General features: G+C 39.7%; 3 protein-coding genes across 3 annotated transcripts; all 3 read right to left on the bottom strand.

Moving 5' to 3' along the window:
* Nucleotides 1–1,007: 1,007 nt before the first annotated feature.
* Nucleotides 1,008–6,421, bottom strand: ube2nb (ubiquitin-conjugating enzyme E2Nb). The gene is made up of 4 exons (XM_079294213.1): nt 6,313–6,421; nt 4,593–4,839; nt 3,816–3,956; nt 1,008–2,657 (listed from the first exon to the last, which is right to left on the bottom strand). Exons 1-4 carry the CDS (start codon nt 6,340–6,342, stop codon nt 2,617–2,619), a joined length of 459 nt encoding a protein of 152 aa, XP_079150339.1. The 5' UTR covers nt 6,343–6,421; the 3' UTR covers nt 1,008–2,616.
* A 1,327-nt stretch (nt 6,422–7,748) lies between these two features.
* Nucleotides 7,749–9,374, bottom strand: mrpl42 (mitochondrial ribosomal protein L42). Its single transcript, XM_079294604.1, has 5 exons — nt 9,264–9,374; nt 8,810–8,873; nt 8,549–8,633; nt 8,138–8,301; nt 7,749–7,872 (listed from the first exon to the last, which is right to left on the bottom strand). Exons 1-5 carry the CDS (start codon nt 9,340–9,342, stop codon nt 7,827–7,829), a joined length of 438 nt encoding a protein of 145 aa, XP_079150730.1. The 5' UTR covers nt 9,343–9,374; the 3' UTR covers nt 7,749–7,826.
* Nucleotides 9,375–9,615: 241 nt separating this feature from the next.
* Nucleotides 9,616–14,913, bottom strand: pwp1 (PWP1 homolog, endonuclein). Its single transcript, XM_079294678.1, has 15 exons — nt 14,738–14,913; nt 14,227–14,285; nt 13,899–14,074; nt 13,670–13,755; nt 13,297–13,393; nt 12,978–13,088; nt 12,624–12,754; nt 12,365–12,435; nt 12,119–12,215; nt 11,946–12,007; nt 11,721–11,832; nt 11,425–11,515; nt 11,020–11,141; nt 10,801–10,906; nt 9,616–10,619 (listed from the first exon to the last, which is right to left on the bottom strand). Exons 1-15 carry the CDS (start codon nt 14,801–14,803, stop codon nt 10,522–10,524), a joined length of 1,485 nt encoding a protein of 494 aa, XP_079150804.1. The 5' UTR covers nt 14,804–14,913; the 3' UTR covers nt 9,616–10,521.
* Between the last annotated feature and the right edge of the window lie 9 nt (nt 14,914–14,922).

Below are 14,922 nucleotides of genomic sequence, written 5' to 3' on the forward strand. Positions count from 1 at the left end.
GTCCCCCACGTTTGAAAACATAATTATTCTTATGAGGCACCTCAGTTATGGCAACCAACAGGTGTGAAGTTGTCTGATCCAGGAAATATGTTTTAAGCACCATCTGGTGAAATTCTGTGGAACAGCAGGAGAAATAGACCTTTTCAGAGCACACACGTTGACATGTCACAGCAGGAAACACACGTTTCTTTAGCACCCTGTGAATTCTGAACGTAAAATCCCATTAACAGCTGGTTTTCAAAGTAAAATACTCATATGCGATGAATTTAGTGGTACTTATATGCAACAAGCAGTGATTTGGTTTCACTCAGGTATCCGTTTGCTTATAAGATCCAGCTTCACTTCCAGGTATCCTCGGATCATTTCGTGTTTCAGACTCAGTAACTCAGGTGTGTGTCTGGGGGGGAAATGTAAAACCTCGTTAGCAGAATCCATAATAGGATCATTAAAAACCCAAGTGGAGATGGTTTTTAAGAGTTTTGTGTTCATGTTGACATTTGTGTTCTTTAAAGGCCCATCTAGGGACAAACAATGAACCCCAGTAAGTGGCACTGATTCATGCTATATACTTATCCCTATGAAAAAATGAGTTTGCCTAATTAAAGCTTTATTGAACAGAACACCCCAGAAACCTACATCAGATTCTGTGGGCTGCAAATTGAGATTAATTCCTACGAGAAACGTATTAAGTTCATATCTCTATGAATGAAGTATTTGCTGTAACCTCGCTCCTACAGGCGAACACAGACTGCACATAAACCAGACAAGACTCTACGTACTTACTCAGTTTAGTTGTTTGAAGAGCCGTGTATGGAAATGTACTAAAACTTAACGGCAGAACTTACGTTATCCCAGGTTTTAAGCTGCGCTCCATCTTCCAGACTTTAGTAAATGCAGCAGTTAGAAACTGTTCATTCTGGGCGAGTTTAAAGACGTCTAGAAGAAGCCACAAGATGTCGTGTGTGTAATTTTAAGGGACTCTAGTTGATAGAAAATCTGTAATAGCCTTTAATCTTTAATACTTTTTTATTTGTAATCTCATTTTTTTTTTTGCCACCACAATGACCCAATCAATTCAATGCACTTGCATAATCATCACAGATCAGTATCATAGAAAGAGCAAAAGCAGGTGAGGCCAACTCCGGAAAATCATGGTGAAAGACAACTTTGATACAGACGATGACGACACCTTAAAAAAAAAAAAAAAGCCTGAACTTTCCCTTTAAAGACAACCCAACGCCTCGACTCTCAAAAACACCCGGAAGAAAACTAATTTGAATCGTCATGGTATAAGTTTGGTTATGGTACATGCCTTTTTAATAAAGTAACACGGGAAATAAAATAGAGAACAAGCAACATAGATAGCATGGACAACATGGACAATAAAGGAAATAAAACAAGTTGTGTCTTTCTACCTTTCTCAATGTGTTGGGAATGGCTTCTTTTTTACCATGTGGAACTAATCGGCTCACCCTCCCCAAATTGTCCAACTTTCACTGAAACCACAGACCGCTTGATGTAACATTACACGACATTAAATCATGAGATCTTGGATTGATAATAATTACACAATCCTCATCTAATTGGACTCGAGCATCTAAATCACACGCTAACCTGTAGATTTTTTTTATCAACCTAAGACCGAGATGAAAAGGATGGCGAGAGATAAAACGACATCTGCTGGGGCCACAAATCCACTGGATGGACTCCATGCTGTTGAATGATAGCTGTGTGGCTCTATTCTCTACTCAGTTGTCTGTGGATGAAACCGGTTCGTCCCTGCCCTCTGAGAGCCTCTGTATTTTGTTTTTTTTCAGTGTCTAATAACCGCTTCGTTAAAATAAAACATGATTGGCGCTGCAGTTACAGAAAGTGTCTTTTGAACGCTTTATAAGTTAGCATTTCCTGTGTGGAGCCCTGGTCCAATCGTACAAACAAGACAGTCTCTGCTGTGCGACGGACATTTGGTAAAAGCGCTGAGATGAACTACAGTAGCTGCACCACCAGCTAGATACTCAGTGTTGTGACATGTTGGTATGCACAGACACACTAACCTTCTTGTTGAACGCAACGGGCTATTTCCCCCCAAAAAAACCTCTTTGCATTCCATAAAAAGAGTCACGGCAAACTTAATCACTGGTATTCATATTTCTCGTCTGCTAGTGGGAGACAGCTGTCCACCAAGTGTTGAAATAACAGAGCGTATCATCTCCCACTAAAGATGTGCAGATGTGTTGACAAATGATGCATGTGTTAAAAGAAGAAGAGCTTTAATGCATGTGTGTATTCTGCAAACGTAACAGTATGCGCCTTGTTCGAGACATGTTATTTTTAAGACTGTAGTTTGGGAGGGCGTCGTTCTCTGTCCATGCATTTAAATAGCAACACGGGAAAAAAATAAAGAGGCTAACACACACTTAACGCGTCTTAAAGAGGAAAATAAGTCACCCAGGTCTGCAGCCGTACATCTTGTCGTTTCTTTCAAATAGATTTGGACTTATCTTTTTTTTTTCTTCTTCATTTCTTTGTTTTTTTTTGTGTGTCTGTTAAATTTGAATGTTGACAGAATAGGAGTACATTTTGTGGATCACATTCAGAAGCCTCGTGTCTGTTCTTCTATACTTCGGTGACGGCGTAGAGCCTGGTCCATGATCGGGCTGTGGGGAGACAGAGAAAGACAAAATGGTGGTGGAGGGCGTGAGGACGATATGGTGCAGGACTGCAGATAAGGAGCGTTGCAGAGTGTGCACAGACGATCGGACCGAAAGCAACCGACCGGTCCGATTATATAGTATTTCTACATGCACAACCGAAACAATTAGTCAGTCACAGAAAAGGGATTACCGAACATTTTAATGATCAGTTTGTTGCGTAGAAAGTTTAGCAGGCAGACGTGCCAACAGCGGGGGTATCAGCTAAGGATTTAGATGTGTTATCAATTCATCTACCAACTATTTTCATGAATCATGGAATAATCAGTTTCCTATCATAGAAAAACAATGAAGGCAGAAATGATTCACATCTACTGGAACCAATGATCTTTCGTGTTTGAAAAATAATGGATTAAATAATCAAATTAGTTACCGATTCATTTTTTGTTGATTAAGTAATCTCTAGTTACAGATACCGTCTGAGGGTTTACTGGTGTTCATTGTTTTATCATTGTAACTTGAATATTTTGAATAAAAACCATGACGGGTTGATGCACAATGCAGCCCAATCACAACAATTTGCACAGCATTTTTTCTTTGCCGGTGAACATTAAATTTAGATTAAATTGAATTAAGTTTCGGTTCAGTTCTGATGACTATTATTATTAGCTCTGGATAGTTACATGGCAGCAAGAAGTCAAGCTTCAGCAACAGAAAACCCAACAATTACAAGACACGTCTATACACACCTACCATACAGTTGAAAACATCGCCTGGTATTTAGTAGTTTTGTTTGTAAGCGGTTTAATATCATCTATGTAACAGTAACTACTTTACTGCCCAGCCATAAAGCCACGGGACAAACAACTGTAAGCACTACTCTCAACCTATCTCCTTATGTAACACAGGGGCCAGTTAAAACATTACACCGTTATCTCAGTCAGATGATTTACAGACACCAAAACTGCATCGATTCCATCCATGCTTACTTACTGCCACATTTGTCTGTATTTACAGACTTGGTCGAAACCATCGACATCCTGACTGAGTTGTTTCCCATTAATGAGAACACCACCAGACGAATCTAAATCACCTGTGACCGCGGCAGTGTAGGTCAGTACACGCTATAATGAGTGTTGAAATAGAACGCCAACTGATCCTCACCTGTGTCAATGGCGATGCTTTCGTTTCTCTTCCACTGCTCTGCAACATCATTTGCGAGGGGGTCATCTGGATTGGGAGCACTTAATAACGCCTGGATAGATAGCAACACTGTGCGGATCTGCAGAGCCGGAGACCATTTATCTGGAAGAGTGGAAGTTCGGAACAACATGTAAAAAAGAGAAACAGCTTTAAAAAAATAAAAAAATAAAAGAACGAGGGAAACATGTTACGGGTGTTAGTGGGTAAAGATGGCCACGCAGACACTACATGCCCGTGCAGGAATTGCTCCGAGATCCACGTTTCCCTAATGCTACTTAATAGAAAACAACATCTGGCTCTAGCAGTTCTAATGAATCAAATATGAGCTGGCTATTAATTACTGTGCCAATGAATCACAATGTTGCACTGTTTTATGTATCTTTATTACCGTAGATCATGTTTAGGTACCTCACTGCTGCTCTGCTCTTGGTAGTTGCAAGCTGATGTGAATTTCTATTTTTTTTTTATCTGAATATTTATTTCATCCACAATATAAAAATGTCAGGTTTTTAGAGAAATTTCCAATTAAACAGTGCTACTTAAATGCAAATAGGTCATATTTTTATATTAGCACTGTAATGTGAAAGGGTTGAAACAACTAAGAAATTGCTAATTTCAAGGTTTGAGAGAAAACAATGCAAGCAAAAATGCTAAATTAAAATCCTGCGATAAGCTAAGTGTGGTTCCCTATCGATGCCGCCAATATATTATTTACATTTTACTGTCAGGTTCTCTTACCTTTCAAAATGTCTAAACATATTCTTCCCAGCTTGTCAACATTGGGGTGGTAGATTTTGGTGATGAATCGCACTTTGGGAGCTGCCATGGGATACTCTTCTGGAAGAAATAGTTCAAGTTTAAATGTGCCTCCTTCAAAGGGAGAGTCTTGAGGCCCCGCGATGATCACATGGAAGTAGCGTGCGTTCGCTTCGTCCGGCATTGCCGTGATCCCCGGAACAGGCTCCGCCATCAACCGCTGCGTCTCCTGAGTGTGGTCAGAAGGAGAAACACATAACACTGTTGTTGACATTTCTGAGTAGGTGTAGACTTTCGAGTATATAATGGACGGGGACGAACAATTTCGCCCTGCTTAGTCACACACTTCCAAACTCACCCGCAAACAAAACCACATTCCACAATCTACCGTTTAACACAGGGACTAGCAATTGTGACGTACTGCACAAAGACTTACTATAATCTAAAAACACCACATTAAACTCTTCCAATTCATTAAAATGTATTAATTTATTAATCATTTGTTATATAAACTGTCAGAAAACAAATTAGAAAAATGTGCATAAATTCTAAGAACCCAAAGTGAGTTCTGTTTTGTCACAGGCATACATATAAACCAGAACATATTCACGTTTAGAGAATATGCCTGTGAATATCTAGCATTTGACAAATTAATTATCAAAATAGTTGCAGATACATTTTTTTGTCAACCATCTGATTCAAATTGATTAATTGACTGTTTCAGCTTTAACTTTATAAAGATCCATTTGATTACAATAATTCAGTACACAGGTGACTACTGTTTTTCTGGTGTAGGCCTATACAAATTATGTTATTATTAGTGGAATTGGAGAATTCTGAGGAGTACCGCAAATCAATAAAGAAGTGTGCGACACAAGATGAGGAAGTAGAGCGTTTTTCGTATTTCTGCATTTGGTAAAGCAGGTGCACCACAACATATGCAGCAAACAAGCAACGTTAACTGCATTAATCGTGTAGTAAATATTGTGCACCTCGTTCGTTAAGATTGCAAACCAAAAGTACAGGTTTTCCATGATGGAAGCTCGTGTCGCGTTTCCACTGAGTCAACGCTGTGAGAAAACCTGCTAAACCCGAGAAATAGCAGCTCGATGTGGCGGAACTGGTTGATCGCGCCCACAGACGGGCCTGGCTGAGCGAAGTTGACGGAGGAGACCGCATCGGGCCTTACATTTCTTTCTAATTTTAGTTTTCGGTTTGTACACCAGAAGCAACACGAACATGTTTTCCTAATTACAAGCACTTTAATGTCTCGAGGCCACAGCGAACAGCGTACACATCATCGCCAGGCATGTGTACCAATCACCTAAGCTAACGTTAGCTTAGCTAACATAGCGAATCCATTCATATGGCGACTAGGGCAAATTGTAACAATTTGTTGATCAATAGTACAAATTAGCAACCACGTGATGTGAAAACTATAATTTAAGTAACAACAAATGTACTCGAACACAAATGAAACCACAATTGGAGCAGACGCGAGTGAACGGAAGTGGCAAACAAGACACTCGCAGACGCAGACCAGCGCGCTAGCTTGATAACTAGCTAGATAAGAGCTAATCGTGCTAGTTGCGCTAGCGTTAGACGGCAGTCATTTTGCGTCAACATTCTCACCAACCGATCATAACAATACCCACACACTGCCTCGTTAAGAAATGTATACAATACGTGGTGTAAAGTGTACCTTTACAATCCTACGAGGCAAACCGGTCATCTTGTGTTAGCTATTATATTTTTAGCCGTGGACTCGCCTTCTCTTCAGGTTGGATTGACTGCGCTGCCGGGGCGGGGCCAGATAACTCTCACTTCCGGTGGCTTCAGATGACGTAAGGACATACGCTGCTGTTCAAGATTGTTTTTTACTGGTTTACAGGTTTTAGTTGTTACTGGCAACATTATAAACAGAATTTAAAGCTTCTTGTTCACAAATGGTATTTTTCTAAAATAAAGCATATGTTTTATTTTTTCCTTACAGCCTTAACATTTGTGTTTAAAATACATAAAACAAAATAGTATAAACTAAATGATATGTTATTGCATTAACCAATGTCATCTGCTTTTATTGCATATTTTTCTGTTTTGCTGGTCTCTTCCTTTTAGTTTTATATTTCCTGTTATAAGAATATATATTATATCTTCTATTTACGCTGTTTAAGTCTTTGTTGTGATACAGATAATGAGAACGTATTTTAAGGTTGAAAACTGTCGAAATAAAAAAAAGAATAGCTCAGTTGGAAAATCAACAATTAAAAAAACCATTACTTTCTGTTCCTGCCTCTGGAGTGAAAGATTGTTGGCGAGCGATGACAATGTGCTCTTTTTCGTGGTACTTTAAAATACAGTGAAAAGCTATAGCTATAGCTAAGGCATATGCTTTCTGTGGGGGAGAACCAGCTTTTAATTACCACATGCAAGCATGGGTAGAGCATAAGAAGGTCCGTCTGTGCAGCACATAAAAAAGGCTTCGAAATGACCACCTAAATATTTAATGTCGTCACGATCTCTTTCAGTCTTATAGAGACGAACTTGTAAAATACACCAGCTTTTGTCAGTAGTTGTTCATTTGGAGATAGATTTTCTGTTTTCTTCAATCATATTGTTGTAAACCTGTGTTGTGGTGTGCAAGACCTTTACCACGCTATAAAACACTCGTCTACAGTTTTGTTTTTCTTGCAGGCACAGAATGATAGTATTTATGAATAAATATTAAAGCTCAGCAAACTCATGTATATTCTGGGATATTAAAATTGAGATACAAAAATCCTAAGGATGCATTACTGAGCATTTTAAGTGTTGATACAGATTTGGTGTTGAGTGGTTAGCATATAAAATTAACAAAAATCACTCACGTATATAATATCCCTCTTGTTTTCCATACAAATATGATAATCAAAACTACTTTTACTCCCCAGCTATAATCTGTTCACCAAGAATATGTTTTATGGTGTACTGGTGCCAGTCTATTAGCTTTATATTTGCAGTAGTTATAAAAAAGCCCCTAACATCCAGGGCAGTAAATTTATACAGTATCAGAGTAGACGAAACAAAATAAAAGTATAATTTCCAAGCCTTATTATTGTTCCATAGCAGCACTGACTTAAAAACTCATGACAACCTACGTAGTATTTAACAGTTTATTATACATCATTGTGACAAAAACACAAACATCATTTGCTGTTTTGTGACTTTGGCCGTCAACTATCTGTCCTTTGGGGGATCCTTCTTCCTGCGTCTCTGGTGGTACCTGTGAACAGTGACACAGAAGGGAATTCATTTTGATCAATGTCTATCTGATATGTTTTTGTCAGCTCTTACACTCTGCTTCAGTTATATAATGCAGTTACACCTATTGTGCAATGGAAGAGCCCCCCAAAAAAGGACTATAAGAAGCCTACACGAAGTACATAAGGTGTCATTATCAAAGTTGGCGAATGCGCTAGTCCCGATGGGGCAGCACTACAACCATACTAAGGCAGATCAATTCAAGATAATTGTATGCGTGTACTTACTGTCCTACTGGATACCACCGGTGTTTGGTAGTGAAAAACATCTTGCTTAGCTCTTCTATAGTGGGCCCTTTTCTGTCCTTCAGCACCTCTTTGCTGAGGTGGGCCTTTAAAATCTGGTCGTGGGTCTCGACCGAGTTGTTCAGGGGGTCTGGTCGTTCTATCGGCTGCAAAGATTCACCGTCATGAACAAGGTTCCCTCTTACATAATTATACATTTTATGTTTACTTCCTGCAATGAACTGTACGTCCTGTCAGACCAGAGGCAGGAATATCAGCTGTGCAGGGAAAATAATCTGCAGGGTTTTATGTCACAAAAAAAAAGTCTTTCTCTGGTGGAAATTAGTGCTACTCAATGAGATGAAGTGACAACCAACACATTGATATTCATGAGGCTAGAAAGTGCTCTGTTACCTGGGTAAGCTCATAGGGAACGTCGACAGTGGGATGGTAGCACACTATGGTTCTTCCATCTGAAGTCACACCGATTTCCACATTACTAAACCCAAGAAAATTAGAGGTCATTGTCCTGATCACAATATCATATTTACTTTATTATTATTATTGTATGGGTGCGTTTAAGTCCAAACCATAGCTAGACTGAATATATATATATATATATATATATATATATATATATATATATATATATATGAGCGTTTTTTTATTACATACCAGTTCGGGGCATCAAGTGAAGGACCACTGACACTGGACTTCTGTCTCATTGGCACCAAACATGCTGCAGCAGAAATGACAGGTGAGACACAGATACTAACTCGTGCATTTAACACACTTCACGGGACTTCTGAGGTAGAACTCAAACACCACATTTGAGAGCATGAATCTTCAGACCACCGCCAACGCTTTCTATATGATCTTAAAACAGAGGGAGGAGCAATAAGTTAGGACACCTTAATTACATCCCTACCGATTTTTTATTTGATTTACATAAAATACACAGTACACACGTTGAGTGCAAGCCAAATCCAAGTGTTTACCTGCTGAACATATTCTCAAGGTTAGTCTCTGTTAGCTTTTACTCCCACCACCGATGAGCGAAAGGTTAAAAACAGCAAATTATAACAACCTCCATCAAATACCTTGTGACTCAGATATCAACAGAACTTACTTTGTACGTGTCGTAGCTGTGTCCCGTTAGAAAGTCGCGTTAAGAGATTATGTAGCTTGCACAAATGACCCGACGCCATGCTAAGATCTGCGGAGTTACTTTCTAGTGTGCATCACTATAATAGCTCCGTCTTAGCGCTCAGACTCACTCAGTTTAGTTCCACTACTCTACTACCAGCCATACAAATATAACTTGCCTTTTCCCCCAATCCTACCACAGCACATTATTATTTTTTTAAACGGATACGTGCACTATACGCTTGAACAAACGATTCACTTCTTGTGTCTCTTATTTTTAAACTTTATTTGTATGAAACACATTTAAGAGTTGTGTCCACTCTTTACTTTGCAGGGCTAAATAGTGTTTCAGTGAAGTTACATGTATACGATGGCAGTCATGTGTCCTCTGAAATGGTTTCTGAGTGTAAATGTAACACATGTTACCACCTTTTCCAAAGGCCAATCTTCTACATTGCTTCAGATGGCAATGTTGGGAATGACAGATTTTCCATATTGGGTAACATTTTCACAAAACACAAACAGCAGGATTCAAACTCTAAACTAGAAGAGGGTAAGAGATACTTCATATATATTGTATAAATAATCGGCTGTATTGATTCCATTACTGTTTTTGATGATGGTTATGTAGGAAAAAATACATTACAAAAATATTATGTCACTTTACATCATCCACTACGACGGTGAAAAAAATCCGTGGGTCAAATATTCCAAAGAACAAAAGGTTTACACATTTTATGAACTGTATTTATTTACTGAATAGACATTATTTTTTTCACACTTTAGCCAAATGTAAGAACACAGGCTTCTTTTAATATTTCATTATACCAAGAAACCCAGGTATGCAATGTTTATGTGAAAATAGTTTTAGTAGCATATTACATTTGTAAATGTATGAAGGAACTGAAAACAATCTCTGAACAATTCAAATATTTGAATCACTGCTTCCAAATAAAAAGCCCAAATAAGATTCTTTGTAATATTCACTAATATGAATACAAGAAAGATATGTCTCTTCTTTTCTTAACACAACTTCAAGTGTGCCAGCTGCTGTTGTTAGCTGTGCAGAGAGACAAGCTGAACAAGTTTTTCAGGTATGTTGGGTCCAGTTTGCACTCAGGCCAACCTTTCAAATCCTTCAGGAAATGCAGCTTCATTTATTTAAATCCTTTTTGCATGAACTACTGCACTATGAAGGAACACAGCAACAAGTTCATTCATGTTTACAGGTTGCTGACGCGTCACTCGGAAACCTCCATCTCCGCTGTGGCTGCAGTGCTGGATACCTGTGAGCCCGTGTTCGGCACCAAGCGTTCCCGGCTGCCAAACACCTCAGCCACTAAAAGGGAAACATCACAATAACATGTGAGCATTAGCAATTTAACTATTGACTCCATGAATACAGGTCAGTGCTGAACTGTGTAAAGACCCGTATTTAACTTTTTAACATGATTTCAATGAACAGCATTCCTTTTGCGATGTTTAAGCGTGTGATGTAAAGAAAAATAAAGAAACTATACCTGCTGCAACATCACTTATATCCCAAACCCGCAAGCCTTCCCTCTGTCCCCCGAAGGCATAGACGAAGGGCAGCTCAGGGCAACATGACGCACAGAAGAGTACGCCCTGTCAACAGGTCGGGGAGTAAGTTGTTATAACTTTGACGTTGCATAATACTTCTACAGATGGATTGGGGTGGAAGAATCTGAGATGTACACGCTGCATATGTAAGTTCTTACCATTTTCATGTCTCGCGAGTGCACCAGGTTGGGCTTATTGCCCAAAATGTCCCAAATCTTAACGTGTTTGTCAGCTGATGAGGTGACCAGGCATCCTTTGATCTGGCTGCTGAGGTTCAAACCTGCGGAATTGTTTGGATTTGATTTTTCATTGTACAGTCAATGTGCCTTTGAAATAATTGAATTCCTCCATGAAGCAAACCTAGAACCAAAGCATGGGCAAAGACTGACTGAAAACATAGCCGCCACCAATTTCCCCAATTACTCTGGTAAGTACCAACATCCTAAATTACTCATGACCAACTGTCTCACCACACACTGCAGAACAACAAGTGGCGACTCATTGGTGCTGTTTGAACGATGGCTAGACCGCACCGCTAGAGCCTTTCTACTTCCACTTCCTACCTGACACTTCTTCGTCGTGAGCCCTCAGTGTGAAAACCGGTTTATCCGAGCGTGCGTCCAGGCAGTAGATGAATCCATCCTCTGTGCTGGCCTGAAACGCGACCAGAAACTCAAGTTAAGCACTGAGCTTGTGACAGAAATAGAACAAGCGGGATAAACAAGGTTTATTGCACAATGACCATAAAGCGTACACAGCAGGCGTATTCGTAATGAATATTTACAACCGTTTAAGGTTAAAAAAGGAAAGTGGTTGGATTATTTCCGTTAAAATAGAGCAGAAGAATTTGAGCATCTACCAGGAAGTTCCACGGTGAAAAGTGGTCCCAGGTCAGCCGCTCCACTTGACCACTAAACCTCCAGGTCCGGTTGCTGTTGTCTGGACTGCGGCAGTCATACAGGACAGCTGTCCTGAAAAGAAAAACACTTGTGTCTCAAACTCATTGTGAATGTCAATCTTTGACAACAAAATCTTTGCATTTCCTTTCACCTCATTCTATAAACTAATCAGAGATGACACTTACTTGTCATATGATCCTGATATCAGAGTCTGTGCTTCGAATGGGTGGAATGATAACGTCTGAACCTGAAAGATTGAAACTAAATAATGAAAAATCCCAGAAGCTGAAGCCTGCAAATTATGAGCAACAACACACTTTAAATTACATCCAGCATCATTATTTTTCTCATTAGTCACCTTGTCAGTGTGCCTGTGCAGAGTTGTGGCTGGTTTGCCTCGAGTAAGATCCCACAAGATAACCGTGTCATCTGCTGATCCACTGGCCAACACGTTTCTAAGGACGAGAGTGTACACATACACAGTCATGGTACGTAAACACAAGAAGGAAATACGTCTGTATAACTCTGCACATCTGACGGCTATCTGGTGCATTTTAGGATCATCTTTTTTCCAGTGCTATAAAAAAAACATATCCATCCTGACCTGATCAGTCTGTTCCAGGATAAATCCAGCACTGCGTCTGTGTGTCCCTCGACAGGCTCTGCTGCTGCCCCCTGGCGTCAACGAGAACACACAGCATTGTGTTCATGATATATAACAAAGCAGGAAATACAGGCGAGACAAGCAAGTCGACTATCAATGGTGTCAAACATTAAATAAAAAGGCATGAAAATCATTACAATGTGACCCCATTCTCATCATACAGATGCTTGTTTAAGACAGTATAAGAACAGGTTTGTACCTTCTTGCTCTTTGTCTTCTTCTTGGATGGCTGTTTACTCCCTAAAGAAAAGACTGGCTCCAAACAGTCCACCACATCCAGGTCCCACACATCGATCTTAGGAGTCATGTTTCCCACTGCAGCATAGTTTCCTGTAATAAGGACACAGAACATGGTAAGAGAAGTACAGTAGCACATGCACATTAAATAGATTCAATTCCTTTTAGTTTTAGGTTAACATTAAATATGACGCTGAGAACTAGTTCTGTTGAAATCCATTACTGTCATGTAAATGTTAATACAAACTGAGGCTTGGTTTGGAGAGGAACAGGATTTTTGTAAAGGTTCGTGAGAGCAAAGCTGAATTTTTCTTACCGGGTTTTTCTCCAGGACTGGGGTCAAAGTTTAGCCACTGCACACACAGTGGGTAAGCTGGTAGCAGAATATCATGATGAACATACAGAGAGTCCTCCTCCGAGTTATAAACTGGAAAGCAAGAGATCAAGTGTTTAGTGTAGACTTGAGAAGAAAAGGTTTACAACAAATATTGATCATTTATTTTTACATTTACACACGTCATGCATTTAGCTTATATTCTAAGTTGGAACAACAGCATCCAAACAAAAGAAGACATTTCTCTGTGTCTTCAGAAAACCCGCTGTCATCTCATCATGTCACTTATGAAGACATTTACCATGGATCTCCAAATTGCAGCAGTCCTTCTCTGCCCTGCCTGTAAGGATGAGATTGTCACCGGGCTTGATTTGGAAGTCTTCTCGCTCATATTGGTCCTTGAGGGAAGAACAAAGACAGCTGAGCAATTTGGCTTAGACAAGATACAATGGGTATCAAAATTGTTTTTGTAAAATTTTCCAAATTATTCTTGCCCAATACCCCTTAATATCAGAGCTAAAACATCAGAGACACAATTTGAAGGCTTTTTCATAGGTTTAATGACATTCTTGCACTGAAATACAAATTTCTACTTTCATTTTTTCATGGTTGAAATTAGGCTTTAGGTGGGACGATACTGAATCTGCATTGATGTGATCATGGAGTGCACTTACTGTGTCTTTGAGGGTGATGTAAGGATCCTCCTCATTACAGCTGAACACTGTAAGGCCAGCCAGACTGTCGCCGAGACTAGCGGTCGCTAAATTTAAGACAAACGAACAGCAGATATACAGTCAGACTCTCAGATATCTTTAAATAGACACAAGTGAAGTGGACAGAATGAGCAGCAATTCGTTTTTCTGTACACACACACACACTGTACATGAACACCTCCCCACTCACCTGCATCCTCTTCATCATATCTATCCAGGCCGTACTCTGCCAGCTCGTCTTCTTCCTCCTTTCCATCTTCATCGTCCCCCTTTGGATCTCCAGCTATGTCCGCTGTATTACCATCAGGATTCTCCTCACAGGCTATACCTTCATCATCGTCTTCATCCTCCTCGGCTGCTCGGTGACTGATTTAGGAGAGTAGATAAAATTCAAAACAAACAAAAAAACATGACACCAGCTGTAATATTCAATTTCTATTCAGCACTCGATGACAGGTCATGCTTTTCACATTTGGACAATAGATCACTGCAGTAATGTGCGTTTTATTCCAACATACCCCAGTTCGTCTTTTGCATCAGTGATGATGCGCTGTAGCTCCTCTTGGCTCAACTCAACCTGAAATGGAATAAAAAAACGTGGCTTAAAGTTTCTAAATACAGTAACTTGGGCTAACGTTAGGTCACTTCATTACGTTTCCACAGCCTTAAGTGCATTTTAAAATGCGTTCCTGCATCAACATCGGTTCAGTTGCTCGATTACTTATAACCTGTTACATACCGTAGTTAATACACGTTTGTAATTATTCTACAACGCAGAGTGTAACATTTCCCTTGCGGCAATTTAACCACTTGTAGCATTGATTAAATGAGGGTAATTTCAATTATATTATCATGTAAAAAATGGTCGAGGGACACATTACCTTTAAAGCCACCTAGAATATGAATTACAGCCAAAATGCTTAGAGTATTGGTCATTTAAATTAGTATGGTAGCATATAGTGCATCTCCTGCCATGTTGACAAATTAGCCGCCTGTCTGCTAGCAGTAGCTAGCTGAACATGAACTTACTTTGTCTGGGGTTTCCTTTGCAACGCCTCTCCCCACCCATCCGACACAAGTAATCTGGGCACTCATCTCGGAGAAACCGTGTCGTTTATCGATCAAATACAACACAATATGCACACATGTATCGGTTGTCAAAATTGTTTCACCTCAGGCACAGCAAACAGTGAAATGAGCGTACATGTGAGTTA

The sequence above is a fragment of the Melanostigma gelatinosum genome (assembly GCF_949748355.1).
Source record: "Melanostigma gelatinosum genome assembly, chromosome: 22".
Taxonomy (NCBI): Eukaryota; Metazoa; Chordata; class Actinopteri; order Perciformes; family Zoarcidae; genus Melanostigma; species Melanostigma gelatinosum.

Bases quoted from the DNA above. Each gene is read 5' to 3' on its own strand.
- ube2nb (XM_079294213.1), bottom strand. From the start codon at position 6,342: ATGACCGGTTTGCCTCGTAGGATTGTAAAG. The intron at 4,840-6,312 runs GTACACTTTACA...GACCACACTCAG, and splicing joins TGCCTCGTAGGATTGTAAAG to GAGACGCAGCGGTTGATGGC. The intron at 2,658-3,815 runs GTGAGGATCAGT...GTCTCCCCACAG, and splicing joins AAGCATCGCCATTGACACAG to CCCGATCATGGACCAGGCTC.
- mrpl42 (XM_079294604.1), bottom strand. From the start codon at position 9,342: ATGGCGTCGGGTCATTTGTGCAAGCTACATAATCTCTTAACGCGACTT. The intron at 8,634-8,809 runs GTATGTAATAAA...TCTTGGGTTTAG, and splicing joins TCACTTGATGCCCCGAACTG to TAATGTGGAAATCGGTGTGA. The intron at 8,302-8,548 runs GTAACAGAGCAC...GAATCTTTGCAG, and splicing joins TTCCCTATGAGCTTACCCAG to CCGATAGAACGACCAGACCC.
- pwp1 (XM_079294678.1), bottom strand. From the start codon at position 14,803: ATGAGTGCCCAGATTACTTGTGTCGGATGGGTGGGGAGAGGCGTTGCA. The intron at 12,436-12,623 runs GTACAAACCTGT...CGTTGACGCCAG, and splicing joins AGAAGACAAAGAGCAAGAAG to GGGGCAGCAGCAGAGCCTGT. The intron at 10,620-10,800 runs GTATAGTTTCTT...TTTCCCTTTTAG, and splicing joins TATAAGTGATGTTGCAGCAG to TGGCTGAGGTGTTTGGCAGC.